The sequence below is a fragment of the Tenrec ecaudatus genome, chromosome 8, assembly GCF_050624435.1.
Source record: "Tenrec ecaudatus isolate mTenEca1 chromosome 8, mTenEca1.hap1, whole genome shotgun sequence".
Taxonomy (NCBI): domain Eukaryota; kingdom Metazoa; phylum Chordata; class Mammalia; order Afrosoricida; family Tenrecidae; genus Tenrec; species Tenrec ecaudatus.
Window position 1 is genome coordinate 162267515 of NC_134537.1, and position 15960 is coordinate 162283474.

Sequence of the window (15960 nt, forward strand, 5' to 3'; positions counted from 1 at the left end):
ACCTCTGGGTGGCCCGCGGCAAGTCCCCGTACCCCGTTAGAGCGAGGTGGAACCAGAATAAAGTCTGGGTCGTTCCCGCGCGAACGGGTGCGCGCAGAAGGGGCTCCGTCCACCCGCGGGCGTCCACGTGGCCGGCGCGCTGCCCGCCCGCGGCCGGGGGCACCGGGTCTCGGGCCTCCTCCACGAATCCCTTTCCCTGCCCAAGGGCGCGAGGTATTTAATTCCCTACGGAAGCCCCGTTCTGCCCGGCGCGGCCCCGCGCTGGGGCGCGCAGAGCGCGGAGCGCGCGGGGCCTGCGGCGCCGTGCGTCCTGCGCGTGCGCGGAACGGCTGGGGCGGCGGGTGGGGGCGCGGAGGGGTGGGGCGCGTGCGCGGAGCGGCTCCGGGGCCGGGCGGGGCGCGTGCGCGGAGCGGCTCCGGGGCCGGGCGGGGCGCGTGCGCGGAGGCGTCCGGTCGGGCGGGGCTGGGGTTGGGCGGCCGGGCGGGCACGCGCGGGGCCGGCGCGGTTCGAATGCGGTGACGTCGAACAGTCCGTGCCGCCGCGCCCTCCGCCCCGGCCCCGGGTTGGCCGCGGCCGCGCTCCCGCCCCCTGCCCCCCTCCCTCGGAATCCTCCCGGACGGAACCGATCGCGGCTGGTTTGAGCTGGTGCGTCGCCATGACGACACGGCCGGTGCTATAAGTAGCGGCGCGCCGGCCGTGTCGGCTTTGTCAGTCCCTGCAGCCTCCCCCGCCGACCGTCCATCTGCCACCAGCGCAGCGCCGCTCCGGACGGACGGCGGTCCTCGGGCGGGCGGGGGCCGCGCCGGAGCAGCCGCGCAGCTTTTCCGCGCTCTCCCGCTGCGTCTCCATGGGGTTCGCCCGCGGCGCTCGAGCGCGCTAAGGTGAGGGGCCGGGGCCGCCGGGAGGGCGGAGGGACGCGGCCACGTGTCCTCCCGCGGCCGGGGTCTGCCTGGGCCCGCGCCCCGAGAGCACCCACTGGGGCCGCCTTGCATCCCAGGGGCCGCCGTTGAGTGCAACTGCGGGGACGGGGACCCTGGCTGGGCCTGACCGCACGTGGTCGCAAGCCTCCCCGCGGGCCACGGGATGGGAGGATTCGCGCCCGTGCAGGGCCCCCTGTGACCTTGGCCCGCCGCTGCCCCTCCCGCGGGTGGCCCGGGGATGCTGATCTGCCCTGCCAGCCCCAGGCTCGGCCCCGGCCCTTACCGTGCCATCTGTCTCTGACCTTAAGATAAAGCCCAGAGGGGGCGGGGGACCATGATCTGCCACGCATCTATGCTCAAACGCCGGCGCTCGTGGAAGCCATTGCGAAGGCACTTTCGTGCCTCCAAGCGCTTTTTATTTTTGGAAAGGCCTAGTGGCACGCTCCGTAGCAGGTGCAGGAGAGGTAATGAGGCCAGCCCTTCCTGAGCTCCCCACTCCCAGCCCGAGACTCGTGTCGCTCCTGCTCGTTTTTAATACATCTTGTCCTGGACTTTTTACGAGAAAAAAACGCCAAGTTCCTCTTTTTTGCTATGTGTCCCGGAAAATCAACCTATAAGTAGAAACTCGTGGGATTTGCTAGGGCTATGGTATCCTTGGGGTAGCCCGCACCAGTATTGGCTACCTAAGAGACCTTTGAATGACTTTGACTTCAGAATCTAGGATGATCAAGTCCATAGGAAAGTGAAATTGAAAGGGACTGGAACATCTCCATGCACTTTTTGCAGCTTACCTCGGCATGCACTTGGGAGCCTGCTCCACGATTTCTTGGGGAAAGACTGATCGTTCAGTCTCTCATATAATTAGCAAAATTTGCGGAGCATGGGTCTCTCCAGTGTCTGGAGAGCACAGAGAAATGCAGATTTGTTTTACTCGGATCGAATATTGGGGATCATTTAACTGCCTCGGGGAGGTTTCTGTTTCAACTCATTAATCTCTCTTTTCTACCCCACTGTTATACAAAAAATTTCCCAGATGGACTTCTTGTTGTGAATTCTCGTGTAAATATACAGTAGAGCAAAAGTCGGCAAACCTTCCAGGTTTAAACCTGACCGTCTCTATACAAATTCTGAACAGAATCCTAAGCCCAGACTGCCATCACCTGAGACTATTAGCTGATTGCAAATGTTAGGTTGCAGAAATACAGTTTGGCTGGCATATGTCTCTAACTTCTGCCCAGGGGTGCCCTAGACAACTTAGGAGGGTGACAGTCGCCGAGAGTCACATTGAAACAAGTTCTACCACGCATGGGTTTGGATTTATGGCAGGCCCTGCCCGTGGACCTCTCATAGTGTCCCATGCCAGAGTAAACAGGAGCCCCCAACCATTGCCTTGCCTCCTAGCCCGTGGGCTTCCGGCACTGAGGCGGACTGCACAAAGAACCCTATCCAGCAGAAGTTAAATAGGTTCAAAATCAATCATGTAAAAAACTTAATCCACCCTGTCACATTTCATTAAACTGTGGTTCTTAGTGTTACACTGTGGTTTTGCACTTTTTTTTTCTTTTAAAATAAATAGCACCAGTTCAAAGGGTGCTGATTTCTGATCAGATCCGGCAACTTTTAAAAACTAATGTTGATTTGAAGGCTACGGTTTTGAAAAAATATGCCCAGCTACAATAACAGGAAAGTTAGCTTACACACTCCTCAGGAAGTGGAGTTCTAAGTAAACTGAGTGCTCGAGACATTGCTGTGTGCTCGGTACACAGGGAACCATACCCACTGTCTTCAGATCTATGCCATTGGGGTTTCTGAGCCCGCATCTCTCCAGGAGCAGGCAGCCTTCCCTCTGCCCCACGGAGTGAGGGGCAAGTTTGAACCACTGGCAGCCCGTGGCAGGCCCCAGGATGCCTGTTAGTCACTTTTTAAGATTTAGTGGAAATAGGAAGTGGCAGGATGTTTCTATGGTTGCTCCTGGTGAGGGTGGTACAGGGTGTTGATGGTGTTTTTTGAATCCATGCTGTCTGTCATTAGAATCCTGTGGATTGCACCTCAGAGCAATGGGGTTTCTAAGCAGGGACTGGCTGACAAATGGGGCGCCCGGCCTGTGTGATGCCTGGTCCTGGTGTTACTGTACACGGGTGCTTGTTCCTAAGCTGTTTAGCCAGGTCTCTGCTTCTGTCTTAGCAGAACTGTTCCACTGCTGTGCCCAGGCCACGGGCCTCTTACTCTGTGAGAGTTGGAATTCCTGGAGAAGTGCCCTTGTGAACAGCTGGAAATCATTTAAATTTGGCATCAGCTTTCCATGTAAGTATTCAGTTCATACTTAGGTTACAGGTTGTTGTTGTTGTTTTTTTTAATCGTACTGCCAAGACTTGGGACTGAACTTGCGCCCTCCTCGCAGTTTGCCTCGCTCCTGAGGAACATCATCAGGAAACCATGACCATGTTCAGTCACAAGGAGCTTGACTGCCATTTCCTGGATGAAGGCTTCACGGCCAAGGACATTCTGGACCAGAAAATCAATGAAGTTTCTTCTTCAGTAAGTGTGTTATGGACCGGGCTGGCAGTGCAGCCCTGTGGACACTGGGCAGATAGTGGGGCACGTGGGACTCCCAGGTCTCAGTTGCCGGTGGATTGCCCTGGAATAGTGCTGCTCCAAGCGGTGACTAGATGGGGAGACAGGCACTGAGTGTGATGCTTGTGAGCACCCCTCAGCCCGCAGTTGCTCTTGTTCCAGGATGACAAAGACGCCTTCTACGTGGCGGACCTGGGAGACATCCTGAAGAAGCACCTCAGGTGGCTGAAGGCGCTTCCTCGGGTCACCCCCTATTACGCAGTCAAGTGCAACGACAGCCGGGCCGTGGTCCAGACCCTCGCTGCCATAGGGACGGGGTTTGACTGTGCCAGCAAGGTAAGCCAGAACTGCGGGGGGTGGGGGGGGGGTGCTGTTGATGTCGGCAACGGGAGCCTGACCTTCGGGGTGGCTGTGAGTCAGAATCGACCCGCAGGCGCTGTGAGATGTTCATGTGGGCAGTGGCCACTGTCCCTGTTTTTCTGTTGGATTCTTAGTGGCCACCCATGAACAGAAGGTGACCCCCTACTTCTTTTTCAGACGGAAATTCAGTTGGTGCAGAGTCTGGGCGTACCTCCAGAGAGGATAATTTATGCAAACCCTTGCAAACAAGTGTCTCAGATTAAGTATGCTGCCAACAATGGGGTTCAGATGATGACCTTTGACAGTGAGGTCGAGCTGATGAAAGTTGCCAGGGCACATCCAAAGGCAAAGTGAGTGCCGGCGTCACCCCCACAGGAAGGGGGGGAGCGGGGGGGCTGTGTTTGTTTCTCCCACTTCATTCCCGTGTGATAGCTGTGTGCTGGGTCAGGTGCACGCGGTAGCCTTGCCGTTGAGGACAGGACGCTCTTCTGAAGCAGGCGTGGTCTGTCCTTCCTCCTCCCAGGTTGGTTTTGCGGATCGCCACGGATGACTCCAAAGCCGTGTGTCGCCTCAGTGTTAAGTTTGGTGCCACACTCAGGACGAGCAGGGTCCTGTTGGAGCGGGCCAAAGAGCTGGAGATTGACGTCATCGGTGTCAGGTGAGCTCTCGAGACAGGATCGCTGAGGTTTGTTGTAGACGTCTTCCCAGCGTGCTTTGAGACATGGCCAGACGATATAGCGTGCCCTCCCCCCAGGGGACGAATAACTGAAACATGGGACAGTGTAGGATACAAAATAATAACAATAATATGTAATTGGTCAAGGAGTCATGAGGGTGGGGGAGGGAGTAGGGGAAAAACCGATACCAAGGGCTCAAGTAGAAAGAAAGTGTTTCGGAAATGATCATGGCAACACGTACAAACATGCTTGATACAGTTGATGTCTGGAATGTTACAAGAGCCCCCAATGGAATGGTTTTTAAGAAGAGCACAGGCATGGTGGGAATCAGCCGCGCCCCTTTCCTTCCCCTGGCCCCAGCTTCCACGTGGGGAGCGGCTGCACTGACCCAGAGACCTTCGTGCAGGCCATCTCGGATGCCCGCTACGTCTTCGACATGGGGGTGAGTGCCCTGCGCGGCCACCCAGGGCCAGGCGCTTGCGTCCCTCTGCCCCTCCGGCTTTTCGTGCCTCACGCTGTGGCAGATCCGGCCCTCTGAGGGTGTCTTCTTTGTCTCCTGGCTCTAGACCGAGCTTGGCTTCCACATGTGCCTCCTGGACATCGGGGGTGGCTTTCCCGGCTCGGAGGATGTGAAGCTGAAATTTGAAGAGGTAGGTACTTTCTCAGGAAACCAATCACTTCCGCGACTTAAAAATGCCTATTTCTCAGGTTGAGTGTGTTAATTTACCACGAGAGAATATACAAGTACAGTGGCTGGTGACACTGGGGCAAGGTGAACGCCCGCTGTGTTTAGACAGCCCGCTGTGGAAATCGCAGAACCACAGGCTTCGTTGCATGGCTTCTTCAAAGGGGCTTTGCTTCACGTCGTAGCATTCCACGTGTAGTTCCTTTGAAAGTCAAGATCAACCCTTGTGTGGTGCTAGAGTGCTTAACACAGATACACATTACTCATGTGTCAAGAATTACCTGAGGGAGGCAGCAGGATAGAGTGATTACTTTAATCCTATTAGCATGTCTTGTTAAGTAAATAAGTAAAATGATATTCTGGCACCTTGATGCCTCAGTGGGTGGCAATAAAGTTGCGATCTTCTTTCTTATTTTTCAATCCTCTGTTTGAGAGCAGGTTGCGGTTTACAGATTAAATGTGCACACACAGTACCTAGCGTTCTCTGGCTCCCTGCACTGACTCCGTGTGACCCCATAAGGCAGGGCGTGACTGCCGCGGGGAAGCGGAAAGCCGCCCGTTGTTTCCCCCTGGGTGCTGCTGGGCACTGGCTCATCACTAGCAGTGCTTTCCCTGCACTGATGTGATGGAGTGCGGTTTGTTACAAGTGACCTGTCGGCAGTGCCTGGTTACTGTTGCTAACCGAGGCTTCCTCTCTGTTGCCCTGAGGGGCTTCATAGTTGCAAAGGGCTCGTGTCCATTGTAACAGCATAGAGAATGACCTGAGCTCCGTATGCTTTGTAGTGTTCTCTGACCCTTTGGAAGCAAGGTCTAGCAGCCTGCTTCTGGAGGCGTCCTTGGAAACCCTATGGCGGCGCACCAGGCTCTGAGTCGGTGCTGCCTTGACGTCAGCTAGATTACACATTGTGGCAGGGCAGATAACGAGAAGGCAGGGAGGTGGGGGTGGGGACGGGGCTGTGCAGACTGGCTCGTAGGGAGATGTTTGCGTTCATTACTTGATTGGATAGACCTCCCTGAGAGCCCCAAACGTTTTCATGGCTTCCTGGGCCATCGCGCCGTCATCTTTGCCAAGGATGACCGGCTCCTCATCTGTGTCCTCAGATCACCAGTGTCATCAACCCGGCCTTGGACAAGTACTTCCCGTCAGACTGTGGAGTAAGAATCATCGCCGAGCCCGGCAGGTACTACGTCGCATCAGCTTTCACCCTCGCTGTGAGCATCATTGCCAAGAAGCGTGTGCTGAAGGAGCAGGCGGGCTCAGATGGTGCGTGTGGGCCCGGGCCGGATCGATGCTTGTATCGCCGAAGGTGGTTTGTCAGAAGGTGGTAATCCGGGTCTTGCCTTTGCAGATGAAGACGAGTCGAGTGAACAGACCTTCATGTACTACGTGAACGACGGCGTCTATGGATCCTTTAATTGCATCCTGTATGACCATGCCCACGTGAAGCCCCTTCTGCAGAAGGTAACTTGTCGACCCTCCGTGACACATGATGCCTGATCCTGTCAGAGGCAGGCCATCGTCACCCACCTGTGCTTGCTCTGCCACAGAGACCCAAGCCAGATGAGAGGCTCTACTCGTCCAGCATATGGGGACCGACGTGTGACGGCCTGGACCGCATTGTGGAGCGCTGTGACCTGCCGGAGATGCACGTGGGCGACTGGATGCTGTTTGAGAACATGGGCGCATACACCGTGGCTGCAGCGTCCACTTTCAATGGGTTCCAGAGGCCAGCCATCTGCTACGTGATGTCGGGGCCCTCCTGGTCAGTAGCCATAACACCCTGTTGATTTGTGCTTGCACTTATCTGTTTGAGTAAGAAATTTATTTAAAGTCACTTCATACGTACTCTGAAGAGACTTTTCCGCCGTTTATGGGGCAGTTCTATTACCTGTTCCTTTTTGCCACGAGCTTTTTGAAGCCCCCTTGTGCATACACTATAGGAAATTTGGAGAAATGGCACAAGGAGACTCCCAGTAAATTGGCTTTCTCATTTATATTTTTTTAGGTGCTTTATTTTTGGTTTTCATTTTTTTCCTCCTGATTGTCCCGTGCGTGGTGTAGCCGTTTTAGACAACAGTGGTTTGGTATTTCCATGTGACTAGACTGTCATAGTTATGGTGTCTGGCCTTCGGGTTTCCCAGTTTCTGCAGAAATGGTCAAGGTTACAAACTGCCCCTCATGTACGCTGCTGCTTCCCCTTTGGGCTGCCCTCATGATGGGGACATGGCGTCCTGAACGTGCCACTTCTGTGTTCCCCAGGCAGCTCATGCAGCAGATCAGGAGCCACGACTTCCTGGCAGAGGTGGGGGAGCAGGACGTCAGCACGCTGCCCGTGTCTTGTGCCTGGGAGAGTGGACTGAAGCGTCACCCGGCAACTTGTGCTCCGGCCGGGATCAATGTGTAGACGACGTTTCTGTAGCCGCTACCCTCAAGGTTAGCTTGAATTCAGGGATCTGGGGACCGTTTAACTTAAAGACTGCTAGTTTCGACCCGTCTTTACCAAGTAGGGCGGCACAGCCGCGCGAGGAAGGCTAGGAGATGGGCTCACACTCACCTGGGTTCCTATGGAAACTATTTGAGTATTTGTTTTATATGCATTTCTATTTACTTTTCAACATGCAACTAAAGAACGCGCCCAGCTGCTAGGCAAGCATTTGTAGCTTGCTCCAGGGGCAGAGTGGGTCAAAGGCTTAGTGTTGTGACCGGTTTTAAAAATAAAGTCTCTTGAAATAATTCATGGCTTTTTGAGGGCGTCTGTTCCAAGCAGCTTGCCTTGCGTGTTCTGTTGAGGCCGTCGAGGGCTCGTGGTTTTAAGCTCACTGAAGTGCCTTTGCCCTGTGTTGGCGGTTTCTGTGTGAGGTGTGCTGTGGACCCCATAGAGAGAGAGCGCAGTGTCCCCACATGCCCACCACACCTGTCTCTGCTGCGGCTCAGCCCCCGCTCCCAGTGCGCTGACTCCCTGCCAGGACATGCCCCATCTTGGCTTCCCCTTGGGCCAGTGTTAGGCCGGGGTGCGGAGCATTTTCCAGTCAGTTCATTTAACCATTCTGTGGTGTCACCTCCACTGGCTTCCTGTGTTCTTTTCTCTCTCCGTTTGTATTCCCGCTTTCTTCCCCCGCCTCCCCCCCCCCCCACCAAAACAAAAGCAAAGAATAGCCGGCTCTCCCACTCGGCCCCCCAGGGGAGGGCGCTGCTGGCCGCTGTGGCGGCACAGGCGCCCCGAAGTAAGGCACTTGGACAGCCTCCGCAGCTTCGTTGGGAGGAGCGAGACCCACAACCAAACACTGCTGTGGGGTCATTCTGACCCTGTATCACAATAGGGTTTCCGAGGCTTTAAGTCCTGACTGGAGGCGGCAGCCTCGAGTCTCTTGTGAGGAGTAACTGAGTTTGAACCTCACACCCCAACAGCCCCCTCCTTCCTGGACCAGAGCAGCACCAAACTACAGGCCGCCCGACACACTGGCCTGTCAGATGGAGAGGAGCTGCCCTCCCCTGTGTGTGTCAGACTAGCAGCCTCTGGGAGCAGAGAGCCTCGTCTGTGCAGCTGGTCTTTGGACCCCGACATTGTGCCCCATGAGCCTACGGGAAAGGTTTTCTCCAAACCCCCTTCCGACTTGCAGTGACTTGACTTCACGTAGGGCATCTGAGGAAGCAGGCGGCCATACCTATCTCCTGCCCAGCCGCTGATGGGTCTCGTGCTGCTGCTTTGGGGAGCAGCCCGGTGCTTAACCCACGGTGCCACCAGGGCTCGCTACGTGAAAGGTCAAGCCTCTGCATTCAGCCCGTAGCTCACGGTGTCGCTTCCCAGGGAGCTGAGGCGAGGAGGCTGCCTTGAGGGGCCTCCTTCCCGACACGAGCTCAGGCTCTGGCTTTGGCAGTTTTACCCCGTGCTTTGGCTGCTCTCCGAGCCCAGGGCTTGGCTCACTGCACCCGCCTGGCCTCGTCTCCGGTGACTTACAGAAACCGATGCTTGAGACTTCTCAGAAACAGCAAAGTAAACAGGTTCCACTGGAGCAGGGCCTGGCAGGAAGGAACTGCCTGCTTTGAGATTCGTCCTCACCTGGTGAGGACAGCCTCCCTCAGCTGCTGTGTCTTAGAAGGAAGATGGGAAGTCCCCAATGCCGCCGTGTCTGATGGGGGACAGGTGAGGCCACGGCGTGCGCACTGCAAACCAACCCGGGACCGTCCTGACACGCTGCAAGGCAGCGAGCCCTTAAACTTGATAGCCTTGGGGTTCGGCGCCTGCATTCCAGAGGTTTTCCTCCATGATGGTGCTGAGCCCCAAGAGCAGAAACTATGCTGCTCAATGAGGAAGAACGGGGGCGGGGGTGGGGTGGGGTCGGGCTTGGAATTCCCTCTTCTCGGAGCCTCAGCTGACTAGGTCACAGGTGATCCAAGCAGCTGGTGCCAGTGGGGATAGAAATCACCCCGTGCTCCCCCATGCCCCTGGAACCCCTCTCCTGACCACAGTATGGGGCAGCCATTAGCTCCAGTGTCCCGGGCCCTGCCAGGGCGCAGTGTGGGTCTGTGATGACGTGGCCTGGCTTAGGTGGAATAGCCTTCCCGGTCTTCCTAGTGGGAAGCTAGCCAGTGAGTCCGGGCTAAGAGACGAGAGGGAAGCTAGCCAGCAGGGGGAGATGCTTTCCTATTCGGGCCCTCTGAGACCCACAGGTTGGAGTACTGTGCACCGATGGGGGCTGTTCCTATACCTGTGGCAGGTGGGGGTTGGGGGCGAGCACAGCCCTCCCGCCACCACTGCCTTGTCCCAGGAGCAATGAGTTTCGCTTTCTGGGAACACGGACACAGGGCAGAGTCCGTGTACACAGAACTTCCGGCCTCTGCCCAAGCTCCCCGGTCCGTGGGGTGAGGGGGTTCCTGAGTAACCCATCTGGGTAAAGAACATGCCAATGAGCTCCGTACACCAGTGTAGATGCCAGAGAGATGTATTTGTTCAACCCAACATTCGACCATAATGATTTAGAAAGTTTTCAAATAAAGGGTGCAGGGCAAATGGGGGGAAATGAAACGCATGAAACAAAGCTAATTTTCTTTCTAAGAACTCATGTTATGGTTGGGGTCCATCAAGTCCTCTCCGACCCACAACGACTCACAACAGAAGGAAACACTGCCCAGTCCTGCAGCATCTTCCCAACTATCCTCCCACAGAGCCCACAGGGGCAGTCTGTCCATCTCGTCTTGGGCCTTCTTTCTCAGCGTCCCCCACTGTACCAAATGTGTCGAGACTACTCTGCCGACAATTGGTCCAACGTTTAGGACGAAGCCTCGCCATCCTTGACTCTAAGGAGCACTCTGGCCTGCCTTCGTCCAACACAGATCAGCCTGTCCTGTGCACAGCCCATGGTACTTGCGGTCTTCTCCAGCAGCACGGTTCCAATGCGTTGATTTGTCTGGTCTCCCTTATTCGATGTCCAACTAAGGCCTGAGAAGTCAATCAAAGAAGGAAACATGGAGATAAGGTTTGCAGAGAATACATTCAACCTTTAAACCTTTCAAACTCGGGATACACATTAAAGCTATCAAAATCCTCCTGAGTGACAGGTGGGCAGCGATTAAGAAAATGACTCCCCTAGCATGCCGAAGTGGATATCATCACAGTTTGGGTAACTGCAGGAACAATTTCTTAGGCAGGCACTTCGGTAATACAACAACTTGTCCTTGACTGTGTCTCTTAAGAGTTCTCCGGACAGAAGTTCCTATACGGCCAGTCACTGGGGCAGTGTGTGTTAGCCTGGGTAGACTAGAGAAATCCATGGACACACGTGTGTAAAAAGATTTATATACAAGAGCAATTGAACATTGCCAAAACATCCCAGTCCAGATCAAGTCCATAAGTCCGATATTAGCCTGTATTTCCAATATCAATCTATAAAGTCCTCTTCAGACTCATGGAACACAAGCAATGACGCCAAATGCAGAAGAACACAGGCCAGTGGGAAAAGTCTGGATCCAGTGTCATTGGAAACATCTCAGTGCTGGCAGGGGCCTCTCCGGCTTCTGTGGTCCAGTTGCGTCCATGTGGCTTATCTTCCGCAAATGCCTCCCAGGGAGTGAGCAGAGAGAGGTGTCTTCTACCTCTATGGAGGAAGTTCCAGATTATCCAGAATTCCAGAAGGGCATGCCCATAGAGAAGTAAGTCTCATTGGCTATCTCCAGATTGACAGCCTAGACTCCACCCCTACACTCTGAATCCTTAAATTGACACCAGATGAAGTGACTGTCTCACAGTGACTGTCACAGAACAGGCCAGGAACCGCTCACAGCCCACCAAGAAGGTGATGGTGGAGCGATGGGCACGGAGGCTGGAGGATGAAGGACAACCATGTGTGCCAATAGGAATCGTCTCCGAGGAGCACTGAGATGTCACGTGCTGCCACGTGGGAAAAGAAAAAAACATTCCAGACTGCTGCACGTGTGTGTGTCGACGCAAACACATATGCTTGTGCACAAGACATTTCTTTTTAAGCACAGTATGTTTCTGGACAGGCACCTGGGAAACTGGTCTCAGTCATTGCTTCTAGATAGGGGGACTTCGAGACTTGGGGGACAAGCATAGGAGATAGGCTTTGCATTATATATACATAGCACGTGTTTGTGCTGTTGATTTTTTTTAACAATAAACTAATTTTCCCAGATAAAGAGAGGTAAGCTGAAGCCAGGTCAGACATCTCTAGTGCTTAGTTTTTTTCCTGTCTAGCCCATGGGCTTGCTTTTAAATAGCTGGAGAGAGTTTTGGAGCAGGTGGGCTGCCTCAGTGGAACATGGGTGGGGTTGACCAGGCCTCATCCTGAAGCTGCAGCACGAGTCCGGCAGAGTCAGAGCTGCCCAAACCCACTTCGGGGGACGCTGGCGGAGGCCGAGACCAGGAGCTCAGAACAGCACTGAGTGGATGGGACCGTTCCTGCCCATGGAGCCCTGGGGCAGGGGCTTGTCCTCCTAGAGGGGCTGTGTGGCCCTGCCAGGTTGGCACGAGCTGGGGCACAGCCCCTCTCTGACCAGTCTGCACAGAGGCGAGCCAGAAAGCACTAGCGCAGACCATTCCTTGCACCTGTGTAAGTGCAGGCTGAAACTACAGAAAATCCAAACAAGTCCAGCACAACCAAAGGATGGCCTCTTGTGCATTTCACCTGACTCTCAAGCGCAGATTTGCTAATGGTTGTCGGAGAATGTTTTGCTGTGTTTTGCCGCAGTTCAGTAATAACACGAATAACAAGTATGTAAGGAAGAAGAGATGTGCTAAATGGACGTGGTGATGACTGTCCAACTCTTCTTGATGCGACTGAACTGTTGAGTTGTATGATCTGGGGAAGAGGTGCCAAAACTAAACCACAGCAAAAGAACAGGTTTGCCATCTGGATTACGCGTGAGCTGTACGGAAAATCACACGAAGAATGCAACCATTATTAACAAGAAAGAAAGAAAAGATCACAGGGGATGTCAGAAGACTGGAACTTTCTCTGGCGCCAAAAGCACCCAAAGGAAATGGAAGAAGTGGTGACTGATGTAAAAGCACAGAAAAAGTCAAAGGGCAACTCTTGGAGTTAAGTAAACATACCGTAATGGAATGCCCAAAGATCTGGAGTTAGAAAACCGAAAAAGAAAACACGCGCAGCGAACCTCAAGCGGAGCGAACTGAAGAAAACATTCAAGCCTCTAGTTGCAATATTGAAGGATTCCAGGGGGAATACTGAATGACGCATCAAAAGAAGGTGGGGAGAGCACAGAGTCACGACCAAAAGAAAAACCCAACTGGATGGCGCACAACCATTTCAAAAGGTAGCGGATGACCGAGAACCAATAGTGCTGAAGGGCGAAGTCCAGGCTGCACTGAACACATGAGTAAAAAGCAAGGCTCCGGGAATTGATGGAAATCCAACGGAGACGTTCGAACAAACCGATGCCATGCTGGATGCACTCAGTACTCGAGCTCAAGAATCCTAGAAGACAGATAAATGGAGAAAGATCTTGGCCAACGGACTGGAAGAGATCCATCTTTGTGCCATTCCAAAGAAAGGTGACCCACAGAGTGTGGAAATGATTAAATGCTATTACAAGCAAGGAAGGCTTTGCTGACGATCCTTCAACCACTGTGATAGCGGGCCATCCACAGGGAGCTGCCAGAGTTCCATGCTGAATTCAGAAGAGTGCGTGGAAAGAAGCGCGTCCTTGCTGGGGGCAGATGCTCTTCTCTGCTTCCTGAAAGCAGAAAACCCCGGCCCGATAGTGATTGTGTTTCATTGACTATGCCAAGCACTCGGCTGTGTAGATCATAACAAGCCATGGGCAGCCTTGAGAAGAATGGGAATTCTAGATGTGTCAGTACAGGTTGACTAGAGAAACAAATTCATAAACACGCATATGTGTATAGGAAAGCGCTTTATATAAACAGTAATTGTACATTAAGAAACCAGCCCAGTCTAGATCAAGTCCATAAGTCCAATATTAGCCCGTATGTCTGACACCAATCTATAAATTCCTCTTCAGACTCACACAAAACATGAAATGGGGCTGAATGCAGGAAGATCATAGGCCAAGGGGTGGAAAGTCTTGTGGATCCATTGGTGGTAGAAGCATCTCAGCTGTGGCAGGGGTCTCCACATGGCTCTTCCAACTCCAGGGCTTTAGGGTTCATAGCTCCATGAGTTTTGGCACCAGGAAGACGAAGCAGAGTGTCTGTGTGTATCTGGCCTCCAGTGAGCTGTTTATCTCCGTGGGGCCTCCAAATGAGGTCATCAAGCTGCGACACGATTGACAGACTAGACTCCACCCCTTTGCAAGTTGACAGCATGTTATGTAACTGCCACACTAGAACTCTTCATCGTGCTCACGCGCAAACGTGTACACAAATCAAGAGGCGATCGTTGAAGAGGACAAGAGAATACTGTGCGGGTCAAAGTCAGGAAAGGTGTGTCAGGATTGTATCCTTTTGCTGTCCTTGTTCAATCTGTAGAAGCAAAAGTCAGTGTCAGGGTCGGAGGAAGCTCCTTAAAGGCTGGCGATGTGAGATGACACAACCCTGCTTGTTGAAAATGGGAGCACTGCAGCTTTCGGTCTGGGTTACAACTCAGTGTGAAGCAAACAAGAGTCCTCACCTCTGGGCCAATAGACAACATCGTGATAAATGGCGCCTGGCGGCAAAGATTCGATTCTACTTGGATCTATAGTCGATGTTCATGGAGGCAGCAGTCAAGACCGCAGGTAACATGTTGCATTGGGTCAGTGTGCTGCACAAACCTCCTTCCAGTGTTGAAGAGCAAGGACGTCCCTTTTACAGACCAAGGTGAGCCGGGCTGTGGGATTTCCAATGACCTCCCAGGCGTGTGAAAGCTGGACAAGGAATAAATAAGGAAGACAGAGAGGAGTGGATGCATATGAAGTATGGTGCTGGCGAAGGACATTGAAAAAAGAAGCCAGTCTTAGAGGTAGGACAGCCAGCATGCTCCTTTGAAGCATGCATGGTGACACTTGTTCATGTTGTCAGAAGAGACCAGTCTCTGGAAAGGGACCTCATGATTGGTGGAGTAGAGGGGCAGCGATGAAGAGCAAGACCCTCCACGAGAGAGATGGACACCATGGCTCACATGTAACAATACACGTGAGAATGAGTAACAACCAGGGCGGGGAAAAGAAAAGGCTCCGACATGGATTGTGGCAAAGATTGTACAGCCCTTCTCGATGTAGCTGACCTACTGAATTGTGCGAGATGTGGATGGAGTGCCAGCACAGCTGTTAGCAAACACAAAGAATTTTTCTTGCCTTAAAGACAGTGACGTGAGAGTGGGGCAGGGCTGGACAGTACAGTGTTCCCTTGCTCCCAGGGACCTTGGGTTGGCAGTGACTTGAAGGAGCCTGACAGCAACCTAATTGAATGTCCCCAATCTATTTTGAGTCTTTACAGAACCCCAGCCTCCATTAAAGTGTCTGATCATTGACTGACATGATGTGAGAGTCTCTGGCCCCGGGCAAAGATTGTGTTCCAAAGTGGCAGACTCTCAGCCCCTTCCCACCCCCCACCCCCGCCCCAGCCCATGGAGGGGCAGCCTCGCCCTCAGGAACTTGCCTGGGTGTGACCTGGATGGAACTTTGGTGGCACGGGTCATATTGTGATACCTTGGTTAAAGGACCGAGCCGAGCTGGGAAGCTTGGCTCACCTGCAAGAGTAGATGTGAACCCCAATCAGGGACCTGTCTTGATTCACAGCTTGCCTGCAGCTGTGATGAACTGATCTGCTACCCATCGGGGTTTTGTAACTAATTCCTTTGTCCTCCACGCTCCAGTGAAGTGCCAGGTGGATTTGCACCCTTGGCCCCCATGGTGCCCTCTGCTGACAGTTCATGTTTTCTGTTGCTGTTAGGGGCCGTTGGATCAGTCTGACTCACAGCGACTTGATGTACAACAGTGTGGTAGCTACTAGTTACTAGTTAGTGCCAACTTGAGACTATTAAGAGTAAAGGGGGTGGAGACTAGCCTGTCAATCAGGTCGCAGCTTGATGACCTCATTTGGAGGCCCCATGGAGATAAATGGCTTACTGGAGGCCAGATAAACGCGCTTTCCCTGTGAAACATTCTGGTGGACAAGCCACCTGGCACTATGCTAATGGAGCTAGAGCTCTGGATATGGAGGAGCCAGGTAGAGACCCCTGCCAGCACTGAGATGCTTCCACCACCACTGGATCCATAAGACTTTCCACCCACTGGCCTGTGAACTTCCTGCATTTGGCATGT

General features: G+C 53.7%; 1 protein-coding gene and 1 non-coding gene across 3 annotated transcripts; both read left to right on the forward strand.

The window, feature by feature from the left end:
• The first annotated feature begins 679 nt into the window (after nucleotides 1-679).
• On the forward strand, nucleotides 680-7950 carry ODC1 (ornithine decarboxylase 1). 2 transcript variants are annotated; one of them, XM_075557106.1, is made up of 12 exons: nucleotides 680-881; nucleotides 3105-3224; nucleotides 3322-3458; nucleotides 3657-3830; nucleotides 4032-4204; nucleotides 4378-4512; nucleotides 4892-4973; nucleotides 5098-5181; nucleotides 6318-6480; nucleotides 6566-6678; nucleotides 6765-6979; nucleotides 7477-7950. In XM_075557106.1, the coding sequence occupies exons 3-12, from the start codon at nucleotides 3357-3359 to the stop codon at nucleotides 7619-7621; spliced, it is 1386 nt and encodes a 461-aa protein (XP_075413221.1). In that variant the 5' UTR covers nucleotides 680-881; nucleotides 3105-3224; nucleotides 3322-3356; the 3' UTR covers nucleotides 7622-7950. The 2 variants fall into 2 exon arrangements, with proteins under 2 accessions (XP_075413221.1, XP_075413220.1); XM_075557105.1 differs by having other exon boundaries at nucleotides 3108-3224.
• On the forward strand, nucleotides 2224-2358 carry LOC142455849 (small nucleolar RNA SNORA42/SNORA80 family). Its single transcript, XR_012785964.1, has one exon. It is a non-coding gene; the product is annotated as a small nucleolar RNA SNORA42/SNORA80 family (small nucleolar RNA).
• Nucleotides 7951-15960: the final 8010 nt, after the last annotated feature.

Coding starts and splice junctions, on each gene's coding strand:
- ODC1 (XM_075557106.1), top strand. CDS start 3,357: ATGACCATGTTCAGTCACAAGGAGCTTGACTGCCATTTCCTGGATGAA. Junction 4,513..4,891: donor ATTGACGTCATCGGTGTCAG/GTGAGCTCTCGA, acceptor CCCTGGCCCCAG/CTTCCACGTGGGGAGCGGCT. Junction 6,679..6,764: donor TGAAGCCCCTTCTGCAGAAG/GTAACTTGTCGA, acceptor GCTCTGCCACAG/AGACCCAAGCCAGATGAGAG.